We start from the raw sequence: 16050 nt of genomic DNA on the forward strand, positions 1-16050 counted from the left end.
CTTGAGGAACAAAGACACTAGACACCACATGGTAACAAAGCCCTGGTAATTAGGACCGCGGGTATTGGCACAGGGCAGACAGATAGACCCGTGGAACGGATCACAGCGTCCAGAGCGGGCCCTCGCACACACAGTCACCTGATTTATGACAAAATCAATACTGCAGAGCAGAGGGAAGAATGGCCTCTGCGATAAATGATGCTGGACCCACTGAATATCCATGTGATCTCTACCTCACGCCATACACAAAAATCAATTCCAGACAGACTGCATGCCTAAAGGTGAAAGGTCAAAGCTTGCAGAGGAACATTCGGCAGACTTCCTTCATGAGCCTGGAGGAGGCAAAGGTTTCTTAAAAAGGACACAGAAATCCTCACCATGAAGGAAAAAGTGGCAAACTGACAATATGAGGGGCCTCTATTCACCAAAGGACACCATTAAGATGACACCACTAAGCTAATGACAAAATGGGAGAGAGAGGACTCCAATCATATAGCCGCCAAAGAACTAGGATTCAGAATATTAAAAAAAAAAAAAAAAATAAGAAAATTAGTAAGGAAAATAACCAGATGACCCAATTTTTAATAAATGTGCAAAAGGCTTGAACAGGCATTCCACAACACAGTGTGTCCAAATACTCATAAATATATGAAAAAACATCTGATTTCCTTAGCCATCAGGAAAGTGCAAGTTAAAACCACAATGTGATGATGTCTTTGTTTATCCACCAAATGGCTAAAGAGAGAGACAGACAATACCAAGTGTTGGTGAGGACGAGGGACATCCAGAACACCCACTCTGGTGGTGGCAGTGCCAGTGGATACAAGTACTCTGGGAACGTGTCTGGCAGTGTCTAGTGGCCTGAGCTGCGCACACCCTGTGACCAGCAATGCTACTGCTCCGTGGACACCCTACAGAAACCAGGCACACGGTCACCAAAAGACACACATGGAATATTTGCAGGAACATTTCTTCCTGAAACAGATAAAGAACTGCCAACTGCCCAAATGCTCCCCAGCAAAGCAGATACACGTTGGGGCAGTGAAACTACTCTGACTGACACCGTAATGATGGACACATGTCATCATGCATCTACCCGGACCCACAGGATGTACACCCCAAGGGGAACCATCTGTAATCTGGACGCTGGGTGACTGCTGTGTGTCAGTGTAGGTTCAGTGATGTAACCCATGTCCACTCTGGTGGGGGATGTGGATAATGGGGGGAGGGGACAAGGGACATGGGAGAACTCTGTACCTTCCTCTCAAGGTAAACCTCACCTGCTCCAGAAAAGTCTTAAAACAAGACACACCTCAGCACAGTAGGAGGGGCAGGGGCCCGATGAGGAAACGGGTCAGATGGCGCTGGGCCTCACCTCCTGTCCTTAGGGGGGGGTCAGCAGGCTACAGCCTTACCTGTGACTTTTATATGTTTTATAAAAGGGTGAGTAAAAAAATACCTGAGTTGTGTAACTGAAACTAGAAGACAAAACCAAAAACCCTTACCTAGGGTGTGCCATCTCCATGAGGCCATGCTTAATTTTGTTTGGGGATCAGCACCTTGTCCCCTTAAAGGGCCAGAGAGCCAATTGTTTATAGGTTTGAGGGTCACTTGGTCTCTGACACTACTGCTCAATGCTGCCACTGGTGTGACGCACCACGGACACACGAAAATGAGTGATTGGATGGGATATGCCCTACCCCGGGTCTCTCTGCAGGGGTAGGGGAGGCACCTGGGGAAGCCTCACCCTCCTCACCCCACCCCTCAGAGAATCCAGCTGAGGGTTTCCTCTCCCCCCATTCCCCTTCTCCAAGGCCCTGGGGAGCTGCTCAAGGCTGTTTCCTTTCCTTTTTTCTTTTCTTTTTTTTTTTTTTTCCTTTTTTCTGCAGAGCTTCTTCCCTAAGAAGCCTGGTAAACAGGAAGCAGCCCCTCCGCCCAGGGCAGATGACAGCGAGGGCTGGAGGCTCGAGGCTTTGGAAAAGTACTGCTGACAAACCGGGAGTTAATCAGGCAGTGACCCCACACCTGGGCCAGGGAGGATTCAGCAGGCGAGCTGTCCTCAGCCCTCCCTCCATGGTCACGGTCATGGTCATTGAGAGAGGAAATGAGGAGAAGAGGAGGTCAGGGACGGACAGTCGCTGTCCACAAAGCTGGACACAACAGGTGCACCGGGCACAGGAGATGCAAGCCGTGTAATTAGGGCCTCCAGGCACCTGTTGTGAGCTCGCCCATTCACACCCCTAGCAGGTGGTTCACACCTCCGAGAAAGAAACTAATAAAATAAAAAAAAGAGAGAGGCGGGTGAAAAGCTCTCCCTCTGCAGCCTGCAGCCCGAAGCCACGCCCAGCTGCCTGCCTGCCAGCAGCTCCCACTGACATGGCTGACCTGGGGGACAGTGGGGGAGGGCCTCTGGACTGAGAGACACCCGGCCATGCTGCTGCAGAGCTGTGTGACCCCGCACACCTCCTCAGCCTCTCTGTGCCTCACGAGCTCCGTCTTCACCAGGATTCCACGGAGCAAGGCTCTGCACAGTGGGTGTGTGTGCTCAGCAAATGTGTACTGAGCACGGCTCTGGGTCAGGGAGCTGTGGACACAGCAGAGAGGCAGCCAGTGTGTCTGAGACTGTAGTCTGGGCTAGGGGTGAGGTACACGAAACCACCACGTGGACAGCACTCCCAGGGCAGCGGTGCGGTGGGACGGGCTGCAGGAGAACAGGATAGGCCAGCTACCCTGGCGGGGGCCGGGAGTGAGCAGTGGAGGGGAACTGAAGGCCTCACGTTCAGTAGCTATAACTGTGCTCTGGGAGACGACGCTGCCCTCTCTAGACGTGGGAGACGGGAGTGGTTCCGGGCCCAGGCCCTGAGTCAGACAGGGACATTCAACTCCAGGCTCAGCTGTGTGGTCCCAGCAGGATGCTTCATGTCCCGGGTCCCAGTTCCCTTCCGGGGTGCAAAGAGGCAACGGCAACCCTCCCGCTTCTTTGCAGGCTGCTCTGCAGCTGAAGGGGAAGGCTGCCCGAGAAGGAGCCCAGCGTGGAGCCCGAGCAGTGAGAGCCCCGTAAGACGGAGCTGGGATCTTGACTACACCTGGCAGGGCAAGTCCACGGAACCTGCCTGGCAAAATGGATCAGACTGGTTCCCCCAAACCCTGCTGGCCACTGGCTTTGTCTGAATTCGGTCTCTGCTTTCCTGACAAGCTGGTCTCCCTAAGAAGGCTCACAGCGACCCCTGCTGGCCGCCCCTCAGAACTGCCTCAAACTCCTAGCTCACAGGCACAACAAAGCAAGGTGAGCCCTGGAGAAGGCCTTTCTGTCTCAGGGGGTTGATGCAAATCCCAGCAGAACAATGGCAGGGAGGAGGCACCGCGTGGAATTATGCCCAGTGGACACGGATTCCCTGTCTTCTCAAATAAATTATAAAACACGAGACCAAACAAAGTGCGTCCCCTGGCCGTGCGGTCTTTTGTTCCCTGGGTAAGTGGCATCCTAAACAGACTGCGAGCCAAGTGAAACTGTCATTTCGAAGGGTACTACTTCCTGATCAACCTGCGCCATTTTGAGCTGGCAGCTCTTAAATTGGATTCTTTGTAAAGAGTGGAGGCATGTTAAAGCAAGCAGACGCCACAGGCTGGGACCCGTATCCACTGTAGGGATGCCCTTGCTCACACACTCCTCTCCACTGATATCCAGGCTGCAGGACACATCCTCCCAGAGTGAGATCCCATCTCACCAGACTGTCCCCACGCAGGGGACCTGGTCCACAGCGAAGACCCTGCTACCCAGAACCTGTGGGGCCGGTGTCTTTGTGTCAACCCCAGCCAACCACGCCTGCAGGAACCCACGCCTGCAGGAATCGTGCACCAGCATGTGACTTTAGCATGGCAGGGAGGACAGATTTTTAAAGCAGATCCTCTAACCAGCTTCCCTTTCTTTAAACCACCGAGTGAGAGCAAAGGGGTAGATTACACACAAGGAAACTTCACTCTAGTCTTTAGAACACAGAACTTATCTTTGCATCCACAGCCGACCTTGTAAGATGCTAACAGGAAATTCTAATACACTCAGCTCTTCATGCTGGAACTAGACACACACAGGCTGCATGGCCGAGGCCTGGTATGTAGAATCCTTCAGTATTCACCCACGTAGGTTTCCGGAACTCTCTTAGGTCCCATTCAAGCCTGGACGAGCCGCCTGGCTGGGGCTAATGTCACCTGCCCTTCCATTCTGAGGGCCAGAGGCCTCTCTGTGTTGCCCAGCACACACCTGGGCATGCCTTGGCTTAAACGTTCCCCTTATCCCCTCTCATAGCGCCGCTGCATCCAGACCTGGTGCTGGGGGACAGCTAACCAACCTGAGAGAGCGGACAGGGTGATGTACCACACAGGGCTGCAGCCCCGTGGCCCCTGCGCTGTATCTGGTCCACACAGACCTCGTCCTACATGGTGTTTGATTTTAGAAAGCTAACGACTTGCCAACATATTCCCCTAAAAATCCGGATTGTCAGTTTCTCTTTCCAAACATGGGAAGAACTGGCTGACCAAACCTGCATTTCTGCACAACATCCCCGCTCAGTCCCCGCCCGGCCTGGTCCTGCAGGTCCCCCCACCCGTCTGGCCGAGAGGGCTCTGCTGGGGGGCATTATTTGTGTAGGGGATGCACCTTCGATTTAAAAGGTGCTCTCCACAGACAGCCATGCAGCCAGCGGTCCCCAACCTGGACCTTCCAAGGGAATCCAACTCTGGGGGTTGGGCCCGACAAAGGTAAGCTTGTGAGTCACCAGGTGATTCGAAGGGGCTGCCAAGGCGGAGGGCCCTGAGCGGTAGAAACGTCAGAAAGACGCCGGGGAAAGCCGATGGGGGAGAAGTCCGCCCTCCCTACTTCTTTCTGCCCCATGCTCCGGAGAGCAGAGCTGGGACTCAGGGAGATAAATCAAAGGCAGCCACAGATGACCTTTAGAGACCATGGCGCTGGCCTCTCCAGCGGAGCCACTGCGGCCCCAAGGCCACCCCCCAAGCTCCGGCCGGTTCACTCACACACACATACACACACACACACACACACACGCACGCACGCACACGCACACGCCGTCCCCTGGACCGAACCGGACCGAGCCGGCGCTGCTCACCTGAAGAGCTCGCGGATCTCGCGGCTGTCGGCCTGGAAGGGGATGTTCCGCACCAGGATCTTGGAAGTGGTCTGCTTCCTGGCAACTTGCTTCTTCCGGGAGGAGGTCAGGGCTGGCCTGGGGGAGGGGGAGGGGCCGGTCACTTGGGGGTCGGTAGCTGCTGCCTGACACTGACTCGACCTCCCTTCCCCCAATCCAAGGCTGGTCTTCCGTTCAGGCGAGGGAGTGAGGGAGTGAGTGTGGACGAGGCTGAGGTCACAGGGCAGGAGGCAGTCTCCCAGGGAATATAGACCATAATCATCTTCTCCAATGGACACATCCCACCCTGGGGTGTTTCCTGCCCTTCATCCAAGAGACTGAGAGGCCCTTGGGCCTGAAGACAGGAACCCTGAGGAGAGGCCTATTTCTCCCCGAATCCAGTCTCGTCTGTCTCACTCCAGACGGAGAGAGACCCAGCTGGTCCCAGGTCCTGTCGGCGAGCTTTCATCCCTCACCGAGGAGCACATCCAGCTTCTCCTTGGGGAGGTGGACCGGGGGGAGGGAGGAAACTAGCCTGAAGCCCAAGGCCTCCCAGACACAGCCCTGCCTTTCCTGCCCCTGCTCCCCGGGACCCTCCCGCTCCGTGAAGGGTCAGGGCACGCTGTGTGTTAACCATCCTGGCGCAAATGCAAACTCGGCCACTTGGGATCCCCTTAGGCCTGTTTCCTTAACCACAGAGAGGGTCTAGGAATGGTGCCAACCTCAAAATGCCTGAGGACTTAAGAAGTCACATCAGACACTGTGCAGCAGCACCCACGTGGATAAGCACCCCTCTCGTGGCAGCTGTCACCACGACGACTATGCTACGACCCACTTCCTGTAAGTCCACCCCACGTCACCTCCTCAGAGGCCCTCCCTCCCTGACACAGGAACCCCAGCTTCGCTTCTCCTCCTGGGCCAATCGCTGCCTCACAGCCAAGGACATTCAACCACGTTTCTATTCACTGCCTGGGTCTGGGCTGTGCTGGCCAACAAACAGCCCGACTCCCTAGGAACAGGGACTGAAGAAAGGTCACCACATCCCCACCCTGGCCAAGTTCTCGTGTGCCCCGCGCGTCAGATGCTCTACACAACCTCCAGCCATTGCGTTTCAATTCCAGGCGTAGTCACCCCCAAGGTCCCACGGCCCTGGATCGGAACGCACAGCTGTGGGGCTGAGTCTGGACCCCCCACACTCACACCACAGCTCGGGAACCCATCGGATTTCCAAGGGCTCCTGTCCCGAGACTTCTTGCTAAGGATGCTCTGCGTGGCACAGATCGGGATGGGAGCACCCGGGTGGCCTGGGCTGGAACCTCAGGCAGCATCAGCCGGCAGAGGGAGGAAACAGCAGGTGAGCTGAGAGCTAGTTGGCTCTAGGACCAAAGGACTGAGTGGCTGAGAGTACCAAACAGGTGTCTGCGACCGGCCCAGGGATCGTCAGAAGTTGCTTCATCGCCTGAGGCCGGTGGATGGTGATGGCCATGGTGACGATGGTGTTCCGTGATGGGCGTCTTGTGAAGCCCTTCACATACATTAGCCCATTTAGACGTCTGGGCAGGTGGAGGTGTTGGGGCAAAATTTAAGTTCAAAAAAGCTCGCTGCTTCCGGAAGCTGGGCCTGGGCATGGTCTGCCGCCGGTCACCACCTCTAACACCTACTGCATCACAAATGAACGGGGCCGCCTGCGCACTGCTGTCAGGCTCCACAGTAACAAGCCCCGTGAAGGGACACGTCTAGGTTTCACGGCTTCTGGTTTGGCCCACGTGCCAGCCAGGGGCATACCTCCCCTGGTCTACGGGCATGGCCCGGGTAGTGGGACGTGCCTGTCTCCCCCGCCTGCGTCCCTATATCCCGCTGTGTCCCTATATCCAAAGACTGACGCAGCCCAGCCCCCGTCAGGGTTGGCAAGTGTGCCACCACCTTAATTAGGAAGGGTCAGGAGAGGATGGTAAGGGCCGTGAGACGCCCCTCAGGGCACCAGCACTGGTGCCGAAAGGATGAACCTGGATCGCAGGGAAGGGAAGGCCCCGGGGACTCACTTAGTGGCTCGTTCCGAGATCCTCACTTCCAGCTTGTGGTCGTCCACGATGTGACCCTACGAGGTAAGATGAGATAAGACGACACTCCTGTCCCTCTTCCTCTTAGAAACACCCGCCCGCCCCGCTGCCCTGCCCCAGGCCTGGCTTCGGCTGAGTGAGGGGACGGGAGCTGCAGGGAGCACTGACCGGCCCCGGGAGGAGGGACCAGCTGGAGCCCAGGACAGAGCAGGGTTTTTCCTGGAAATGCACGCGCTGAGCCGGCAGCAGCTGGTGGTCAGAGACCCGCGCTCCACTGTCCTCTCGAGCCACGAGGGACCTGGACCATTCTGCCACGCGAGTCACAGGACTTTCCGTGGCTGCACGTGTTTTCAGCCCAGCAAGCCCCTTTGGTCCAGCCTGCAGAGTTCAGTTTGGTTCGTGTGCTCTTTCAAAGAAAGTCGAATCCCAGTGGAGCTGCATCTAAGGTCGGTCCCTCAAGGCAAAACTGGCCTATTAGCAAAATCACCCTCAGAAATCCCTTAAATCGCCCAGGAGACACAGCACGCACGGCTCCGGGCAAACGATTCTCTGCACAACGTGCACACGTGTGCACCGCGAGGAGAGACGACGCTGTGCCCAGCAGAGCCCTGCACATCCGGGTCACGTGGTGGGGACGGAGGGCAGGGCGTGTGCAGAGCTGACTCCCAGTGCCGCTCAGAAAACAGCACGAACCAAACACCACAGACCTGGGGCGCCGGGCCCACCTCCTCTGAGGCCAAGGAGCGGCTGCACCTTTAGGCTGGGCAGCAGTGCCAGGGTTTGTCCCGGGTAATGCCTGCCCCTTCAATGACCGCTTGGCCCCCTGCTGTGCGATCCCTGCTGGAGAGAGCCTTCCAAACAAGAGCCTTTCAGGCCATCACGTCCCTATCATCCTACCCGAACCCAACTCAGCCCCCCGTGCAGCTGCCTTGAGTCAAGGGGAAGGTCAATGTTCTACTACAGGGGTCGGCAAACTCATTCGTCAACAGAGCCAAATATCAACAGGACAATGATTGAAATTCCTTGTGAGAGCCAAATTTTTTAAACTTAAACTTCTTCTAACGCCACGTGGTATTTTGTGGAAGAGCCACGCTCAAGGTGCCAGAGAGCCGCATGTGGCTCAAGAGCCGCAGTTGCCGACCACGTTTCTACTAGAACAACTGTGCTGGCCAAGTGCCCAGTTATAACCCGCAAGGCCGCTCCCTTGACCAGGAAGCTCTCCTGGGACAGAGTCAGTTACTTTCCTACGAATGAGGGATGCTGCCCGGGGCCGTGACCCAGCAGGGCGCCTTTTCCACTGTGCCCGACGAGAGCTGGGGTGGTGAGCACGCCCCGGCCCCTGACAACGAGCTGTGGATGGATGAATGCACCAGTGACCGCGGACCCTGAGGAAGGCTCCCGGCTCCTCTTGGGCACAGTCCCCTGGAGAACTGGAGGAAGCGTGGGCGGATCCGCGGTCCCACTCCGTACGGGAGGGCCGGCGGGACCCTGCCCCACTGCCTGCCAGGTGACCCGGCCCTCCCCTGAGAAACCCTTTACCTGGAGCTGCCTGAGCGCCTTCTGGGCCTGCTCCGGCTTCCTGTACTCCACGAAGCCGAACCCCATGGACAGCAGCGCCCCTGGGAGAGAGGCGGGAATGACGGTGGGGAGGAACACACACAGGGAGCCCAAGGCCATGTGCAAGGGCCCCGGTGTGCCCCTGCCCTCGGCTTCATATCCTCTCTTCTTCACAGCCCCCTGTGCCCCCCTAACACCTCAGCTCCTGGCTGGCCGTTTATTACTAGTCATCTCCAAGTCGGCCACGGAAGCTATCTACCGCCACCCGAGGCGGCTGCCTGTGAATTAACAGGTGACTGACGTGATAATTAGCTTCTAATAGAATTCCACCTTTGGGGGGAGGGAACTGACAGGGACGGCCATGGCAGTGACCAGTGGCAGAGCCTCTCCCGGGCAGCCCCCGGCCCTCCTGTACGCAATGCCTGAGACGGACGTGTGTGTGGCAGTCCCACACGCCCAAGGCTCACCCTTTACGAGTGCTTCTGCCTGTCGGACATGAGGCCGGGAGGGGGAGGGAGGCGGCGTCAGGCAGGAAGGGAAGCTCAAACTGTATGAGAAGCTCAGGCTTCCGGACCTTGATGCAGAGCACTGGGCGGGGTGTTTGGAGGACACACAATGCAAGATCTCTAATTACCTCTTGCCCTTTTGACACAAGATGGGATGCATGCCTCCTCCCCCTGCATTTCATACACATTTAATGAGCCTATTCTGTGTCCCCCCCCCAAGGTGAATTCCAGGAGGACTGGCTGGGGTCTGACTGAGGCCACAGTGTCTTTTGAACCAGCCTATCTCTCCCTTTGCCCTGTGCACTCCTGCCAGCACTCAGCTGCTCCCACCTCCAGCCTCTGTCCCCTGCCTGCTTCCTGCCGCCTCCACCTCCCAGCTGCCCCCCCCCCCCCGCCCCTGCAGCCACCAGCTCGTGTGTCCCCCAGGACACAGCTACAGGCGGACTTTTGGCAGCCCTGCAAATGCCCCCAAACTGAAGGGGACTGTGCTGTGAACACACAGGGGGCTTTGGCAGGACACACAAAACAAATCTCCAAGGACATCCTGCAGAAGGCCAGGGCTGGAGGGGAGACATAGCAGAGGCCGAGCAACTTGGGACAACACCCGAGGCCAAATGGAGACCACGGTGGCCTCTATGTGGCCCGGCACCCACCAACCAGTGAGGTGCGTGGCCAATGCCTCGGTGGAACCTTCCAGATGTCCTCCGTCTGGGTTACTTCTCGGAGGGGAAGGGAGCCCTGGATTGGCACTTCCTGCTGTTCCCTAGGAATCCCGAGGGCAGAGGAGATAGGGGAGGAGGGGTCTCTGCCTCTGAATGGTGCCACCCCACCGGCCCCAGTGCCTGCTCTCTGACCACCCGCCAGTCCAGGTTCTCAGAACCTGATGTGTGCAGTTCCCCGCTGGGCACCAGGTTGTCCGGGGACACAGGACCCAGGGCCACTCTGCCAAGCGGGGTCGGCCGGCAGTGACAGTGTTTCAGAACAAAAGAGGACTCTCAGAACAAGAGCCGCCCTCACCCCCACCCAGAGCTCCCGTTTCTTCCGGAACCATTTCGTCCTGGCGGGGGCTCCGAACGCAGTACCTGTTTTGCTCTTCTTCCTGGAGATGGAGCAGCTCTTCACTGCGCCCGCCTTGGAAAACACCTGGAAGAGAGAGTTTCAACAGGTGTCACGGCCGCTCCCGCCGACCCTGCAGCCATCCCAGGCGGGGCCTTAAACATGGGCTGCGCAGCCACAGACAGCGAGGGCCTGCTCCCTAAGCCGGCACCGCTGACACTGCCTGTGCTTTCACAGGGCGGGTGCCTCCCCAGGCATCCGGCCTGTCCCTTGGGTGCTGTGGAGTTTGGCTGCTGCTTGGGTCTCGGACGACACGTCGCTGGACGGCCCGGCAGATGGGCGTTGGCTGCTCAACGACATCACCAGAGCCTGCTGACAGGCCGGCCACGGCAGCGATTACGTGAGCCGACAGGGTTCCCGAGCCCTCACTCACCCCCCTCAGCGTCTCCTCAGTTGTGTCGAAGTTGAGATTTTTAATAAACAGGGTACACCCAGGAAGGCTCTCTTCTTCCTCCTCCTCCTCCTCCTCCTCCTCCTCCTCTTCCTCCATCTTCAAGGAAGATTCGGCTGCTCCTCCCTCTGTTGTCTCTTCACCCTCGTGGGTTTCACTGTCTGGCACTGGATCCCCTTAAAAAAAAAAAAAAAAAAAAAAAAAAACAGTAATAAAAAAAAACAAAACACCCAAAATCCATTAAGTGACGCCTACTCTGCCTCAGGCTCAGAACCTCTGGATCCAGGGTGTTTAGCTGGGTGGGCAGCGCCAGGAGGGGCACCACCCCCAGCCTGGGCTGGCCAGCAAGTCCTGAGAGCAGGGAGAGGCGGTCCCGCCCCTTCCCATTTTGAAGAGAAAGGAACACGAAACACAGACCCCAAATGATGACCCCTGAAGGCTCGGACTACCCACGATGCTCATAATAGAAGATTGGGAGGAAAGTAAGCCAGGAAACAATATGCAAGGTCACTCCCTCCCCTCACCCTCTGTAACCTGGGACAGAAGCAGAGCTCCCGGGGCTGTCCTGAGGGGCTCACAGACTCACAGGCTCAGCAGGCCTGCAAGGAAGCAGGACAATTGGTTGTCTTCTTAAACCTCACCAGAGAATACCTTTTCCACTGATTTTTAGAGTCGAAGGGAGGGAGGAAGAGACCGAGATAGAGAAGCATCAGTGTGAGAGACAGGGGTTAGCTGTTCCCACAAGCACCCAACTGGGGCTGGGGATCAAATCTGCAACTCAGCTATGTGCCTTTAACCCAGAATCGAACCAGCGACCCTTCAGTGAGTGGGTCGGTGTTCTAACCATTAAGCTACACTGTCCAGGATGTAAGTTTTTCATTCAAAGAAGAAAAGCAGTGTTTCAGTTGCCTTCATTCATACTTTAAGCTGTTCAAACAAGGGTTCTCACCCTTAAGGTGTTTGCACTCTCCCCGTACTGTGTACTGTGAACCAGCTATGACTGCAGACATTTGAAGGTCCTACTTAACTTGCAGGCTGAGCTTATTTCACATACACCCAATATTCTGGAGTTTAGTAACTTCCATCCTATGAGACACACACACACACACACACACACACACACACACACACACGGCAGGAAAGCCATGGTCACGGTGCTCCTGGTTATTTCTGGAGAGAGGGAGACAGAGGCTGTGGTTTCACCTGCCCCCCTCCCCCCCCCCCCCTTCTGAAGGAACAGCATTGCAGGGAGGGCAAAGCGGATGTGACGCGGGGAGCTGGCAGGCAGGTGTATGGCTGTGACACAGAGGCGGCCAGCCCTGGTGATAAGTGTGAACTGAGTGTGAATTCCACCCGAGGTTGACGGAACCTCACAGGGATGCCCGGAAAATGTGTTCAATTTCCATCAAACTCCCCAGTACCCCCCCCCCCCCAAGTCACGTGATCGGGGCTGGGGACAAATCCCCCACCACATCCAAGCTTCTGACGCCCCTCCCACAGCCTCCAGGAAATAAACCACCTCAGCAAAGGCAGCCCTCAGCGGCCCCACTCCTCGCCCTCAGGGCTCCTAGCAGGTGGCCGGACCCTCCCTGCAGATCCAGACCCTGCTTGGCTGGCTGGCACAGGCCGGCCAGGCCGCTCGGCAGGCCACCCAGAGCTGACGGAGGTATCCCTGCCTCTCGCACACCAGACTCAAAGGGTTCAAACTTCTGGGACCCACAGGGGCTGCTTGGGTTTTGGGTCTGTCCCCAAACCTATGCTGAGCACCAAAGCCTGTCCATCCCGCCCCCTCTCTGCTGCACTCCTAACGCTTACAAGTCCTAGTGAAGCGTCAACGCTCTGTCACAGGACAGCCCTCTGAAGCCCTAGGGAACGCTGACGGCGATCACACTGTGAACATCAGTGGCACAGGTGTCCTCCCTCCCTCCCCGGAGGTGAAGCTAGAACCAGCGTGTCTCCAGGACAAGAAAAGAATCTACATAAAAGCTCCCTCCCACACAATTTACCCAACAAGGCCCCATGGTGTGGCCACTGTACTCAATCCCCACTTGCAAAGCGGGTGCAAACACACTGTATCGCTAACGATGGGGAGGCAGAGCTAGGCAAACAGCTAAGACTCCAGTTCCCAGTGAGAACTTCAATGGAAAGGAACTCTGCCGGCCTTCAGCTAGGAGGACAGCTCCCCCTGGCTCTCCTTGCATTTGCATAGGGGAGGAGAGGAGAGGAGAGGAGAAGGGAAGGGACTGAGGTGCATGCTGTGCCAGGTGACAGGGTGACAGAAGCTGTCGTTGTCTCATTAGGGACCTCAGCAGTCACCTTCCCATGGAAAATTCTGGGGCTGAACCCTAAATCTCAGGTGCCTGCAGGCTGGAGAGGGGTTTATGAAGACTAAAAAAGATTAAAATGATAATAACAATAAAGGACGGTGAGGATGATGGAGACCAAGAAGGCTCACAGCAGCTTAAGGGGCAGCCTCCTCTTGACGCTGGCCAATGTCAAGAGGCCAGTGTTGACTATGACGTCCACATAGGACGTCAGCCCAGGGTGGTCAGATGTTCAGATGTTTCCAGAGAAATTGCAAGTCCAGCTCGTCTGGGAAAACCCACGGTTGAAAGCCTTGGCAACGAGCTCACAGGCCTGTCCCAGCTCTGCACCAGGCAATGGTCAGCTCGTGGCCGCCAGTGGTCAGCCAGGGCCCTGTGCTCTGCCCCTCCCCTGGGCAGACTCCTGGCCACGCCTGCTGGCCCCTCCCTTGGCCTCTCGGGGGGGGGGGGGGAGGGAGGGCAGGACTCCAGCCAGGCCCAGTGTGGCATCCAGGCGTCACAGCCTCAAGACCACCAGCTCAGAGACCCAGCAGCTGTGAGCGTGGCCAGCATCCCCCGAGGCCAGCTGCCTCCCGACCCAGGGGCAGGGGCGGGTCTGCATCAGGTTAAAGCCCGGATACCTGCCCAGAAGGAGTGACGTCTGGGCTATGACAGAGCAAGTGGAGAGTCAGCACAGCACCCCAGATCCAGATGGAGCCTCCTTTCCTGGCAAGTGAGCTGCCTGCAGGCCCGGCCCAGGATGAATGAGGGGCCTGTGAGGACACCCAGGACCTGCTCCCTGGCAGCTCTTCTGGTCCCTCCCACTTCTAATGGGCCAACCAGCTCCTGACCCCAACGCCTGGGAGGAGATCTGACTGAAATAAAAGGCCGTGGACCGAATGCGGCCTCCAACAGCACAGAGCCAGTGCTGTTTCCCTAAACCTGTGTCCCAGCGCCCGCCTCCCGCCCCTGCATCTCCTGAGCTGCGGGAAGAACTGAGGAGACAAGGGCACCTCAGCTGGAAGTCTGCTGAGAAGAGGGGCCTGGGAGAAACGAGAAGGGGCCCAGACTCAGTCAGGAGGCGGCGCAGAGCTGGGTAAGCACGCGGCCTGGGAAACGAGAGTGTGGCTCCGGGGAACTGTCTCTTACCCACCGAGCCGCAGCATCCTTCCCGAGAAAATGGAGTTAGACGCACACTCACACGTGTGCACACACATGCACACTCACACAGCCTCTGCTCCTGGCCCCCGCGCGGAGAGACAGTGGGAAGACTAGAAAGCATAAACAAGATGTTTATGTGAAACTCACACAGATGCTTGCCAACGGGATCACCAGGAACCAGAAGAGGGGAGAAGGAGGGCGGGGCAGGGCCGGGCCCGGGGCGGGCAGAGGGGGGCGGAGGGGGCCGGGAGGCCTGGGAGGCGGCGCTGCCATCGGGCCAGCACAATAAAACCCAGTCACGCACCGCCGCGTGGGGCCTCAGTGTAATCAGGCGGCAGAATTCAGCCGCTCCCCCCCACTCCGCTCCGGGTGACGGCTGCCAGCACAGACTGTTATCAGCAGCGAGCAGCTTCTCGGGGGGGCCCCCCTCCTCCACGGAGGCCTTTATCTGGAGGTGAGGGTCTCGGTTGTGGGGAGATAAATGCGGCCCCCTCTCTTAGGACCGGCACGGAGAGCGGAGGGGTAAACAGAAAGCTCCTCCGCAGCCCCCTGCCCGCCTCCCTGGGGGCCCGGGGACATGCGGGGCGGGCTGCGGAGCCCGTGCAGCGGGACGGCCTGGGGGAGCCGCGGGAACAATGCGGTGTCAGGAGGAGCGGGGGACAGAGGGGACTGTGTACGCGATGGTGTCAGAAGAGGAACAAAAAGAGGCCCTGGATGAGCTCTGGGGGGGTCACCTGACAACAGGGCTGGGAACCAGCACAGACACGGCCCCGACCTGCACTCCTTCTCTATGCTTTTAACACTTTTTTAAAAATAGGAACAATGGTTATGGCAGATACCAGACTTATATATATATATTTTTTAATAAGCTGGTAACCCCAAAGGGGTAGAGGGAAAGGGGGAGAAATATTACTGACGGCCAAGACCTTGGCCCCTGGCTAAAAACCGTCACGGCCCTTTTAAAAACTTTTCTGCAGGCCTTTAATTCTGCACTGGCCTAGGAGGCACTGGGAATACAGGGGGGTTCGGGTGATCCACCATTGGGGGGGCCCCTGACCCTTCTGGTGGGTCCAGAGAGTGCTGTGTCTCACCATCCTCAGGACATCTCTCCACAAGAGAACTGTGAGGTCCCACTGCCAATGGCAACCCTTCCTCCCTTCCCTGCCTTTGCGGCCACTGGACGCCAGAGGGCGCTGCGCCACTCCCGGGCCCTCCGGAATGACTCCTCCACCAGCCACCCTGGCCCAGGAGGCATCCCTGGAGGTGTGTGAAGGCTGCTTTCACTGGCTGTGTTCGAGTCCCTGGTAACAGATTCTAAGTAGTTTATTTTCCTCACAACCTCTAACTGACAAGCCAAAAAGCTGGCTGCCTTGGCTGCACCCATCATGTTTACGCTCTATTTTCTAAGAACGCGCCTATGAAATCCACGAGTCTGAGACCCACTGGTCTCCGGGACGAATAATGAACTTGAAACCTAATAAATGGTGCCGCCCACCCGCTTCCCTCCCCGCTGTCCCGGGGCTCAGCTCTCACCGGGTTCTGGCGCCGCCCGCTCCTTTCCCGCAGGCTCCACCGGTGTGTCTTGGGGTTCCTCCCTCTGGGGGGCTGAGCCGGAGAAGACGCCCACGGGAGCCCACTCCAGATACAGGGGGACGTGGTGGAACTGCGGAGACAGAGGCGAGGAGGGCTCAGTGTCTTACACAGACCAAGAGCCCGAGGGTCAGAGAGGATGGGCGACTCGCCCCGGGAGGAGAGGCACACAGCCCAGAACCCTCCTCCGCCTGATCTCCGGCTGCAGCTCAGGGCCGGGGGAGG

The 16050-nt window shown here is 57.6% G+C and overlaps 1 protein-coding gene across 1 annotated transcript in view; it reads right to left on the minus strand.

Annotated features, from left to right (window-relative positions):
• The window catches only part of RBM19 (RNA binding motif protein 19), a 90810-nt gene that overhangs the window by 58122 nt on the left and 16638 nt on the right, over positions 1 to 16050 (minus strand). The window contains exons 16-21 of the mRNA XM_084868270.1: positions 15769 to 15898; positions 10754 to 10947; positions 10347 to 10407; positions 8741 to 8820; positions 7184 to 7239; positions 5124 to 5240 (exon numbers count right to left, since the gene is read on the minus strand). Coding sequence (XP_084724396.1) covers positions 5124 to 5240; positions 7184 to 7239; positions 8741 to 8820; positions 10347 to 10407; positions 10754 to 10947; positions 15769 to 15898 — 638 coding nt within the window. The remainder of the gene's footprint in view (positions 1 to 5123; positions 5241 to 7183; positions 7240 to 8740; positions 8821 to 10346; positions 10408 to 10753; positions 10948 to 15768; positions 15899 to 16050) is intronic.

This window comes from Pipistrellus hanaki (assembly GCF_964339955.1).
Source record: "Pipistrellus hanaki genome assembly, chromosome: 19".
In the NCBI taxonomy this organism is placed as follows: Eukaryota; Metazoa; Chordata; class Mammalia; order Chiroptera; family Vespertilionidae; genus Pipistrellus; species Pipistrellus hanaki.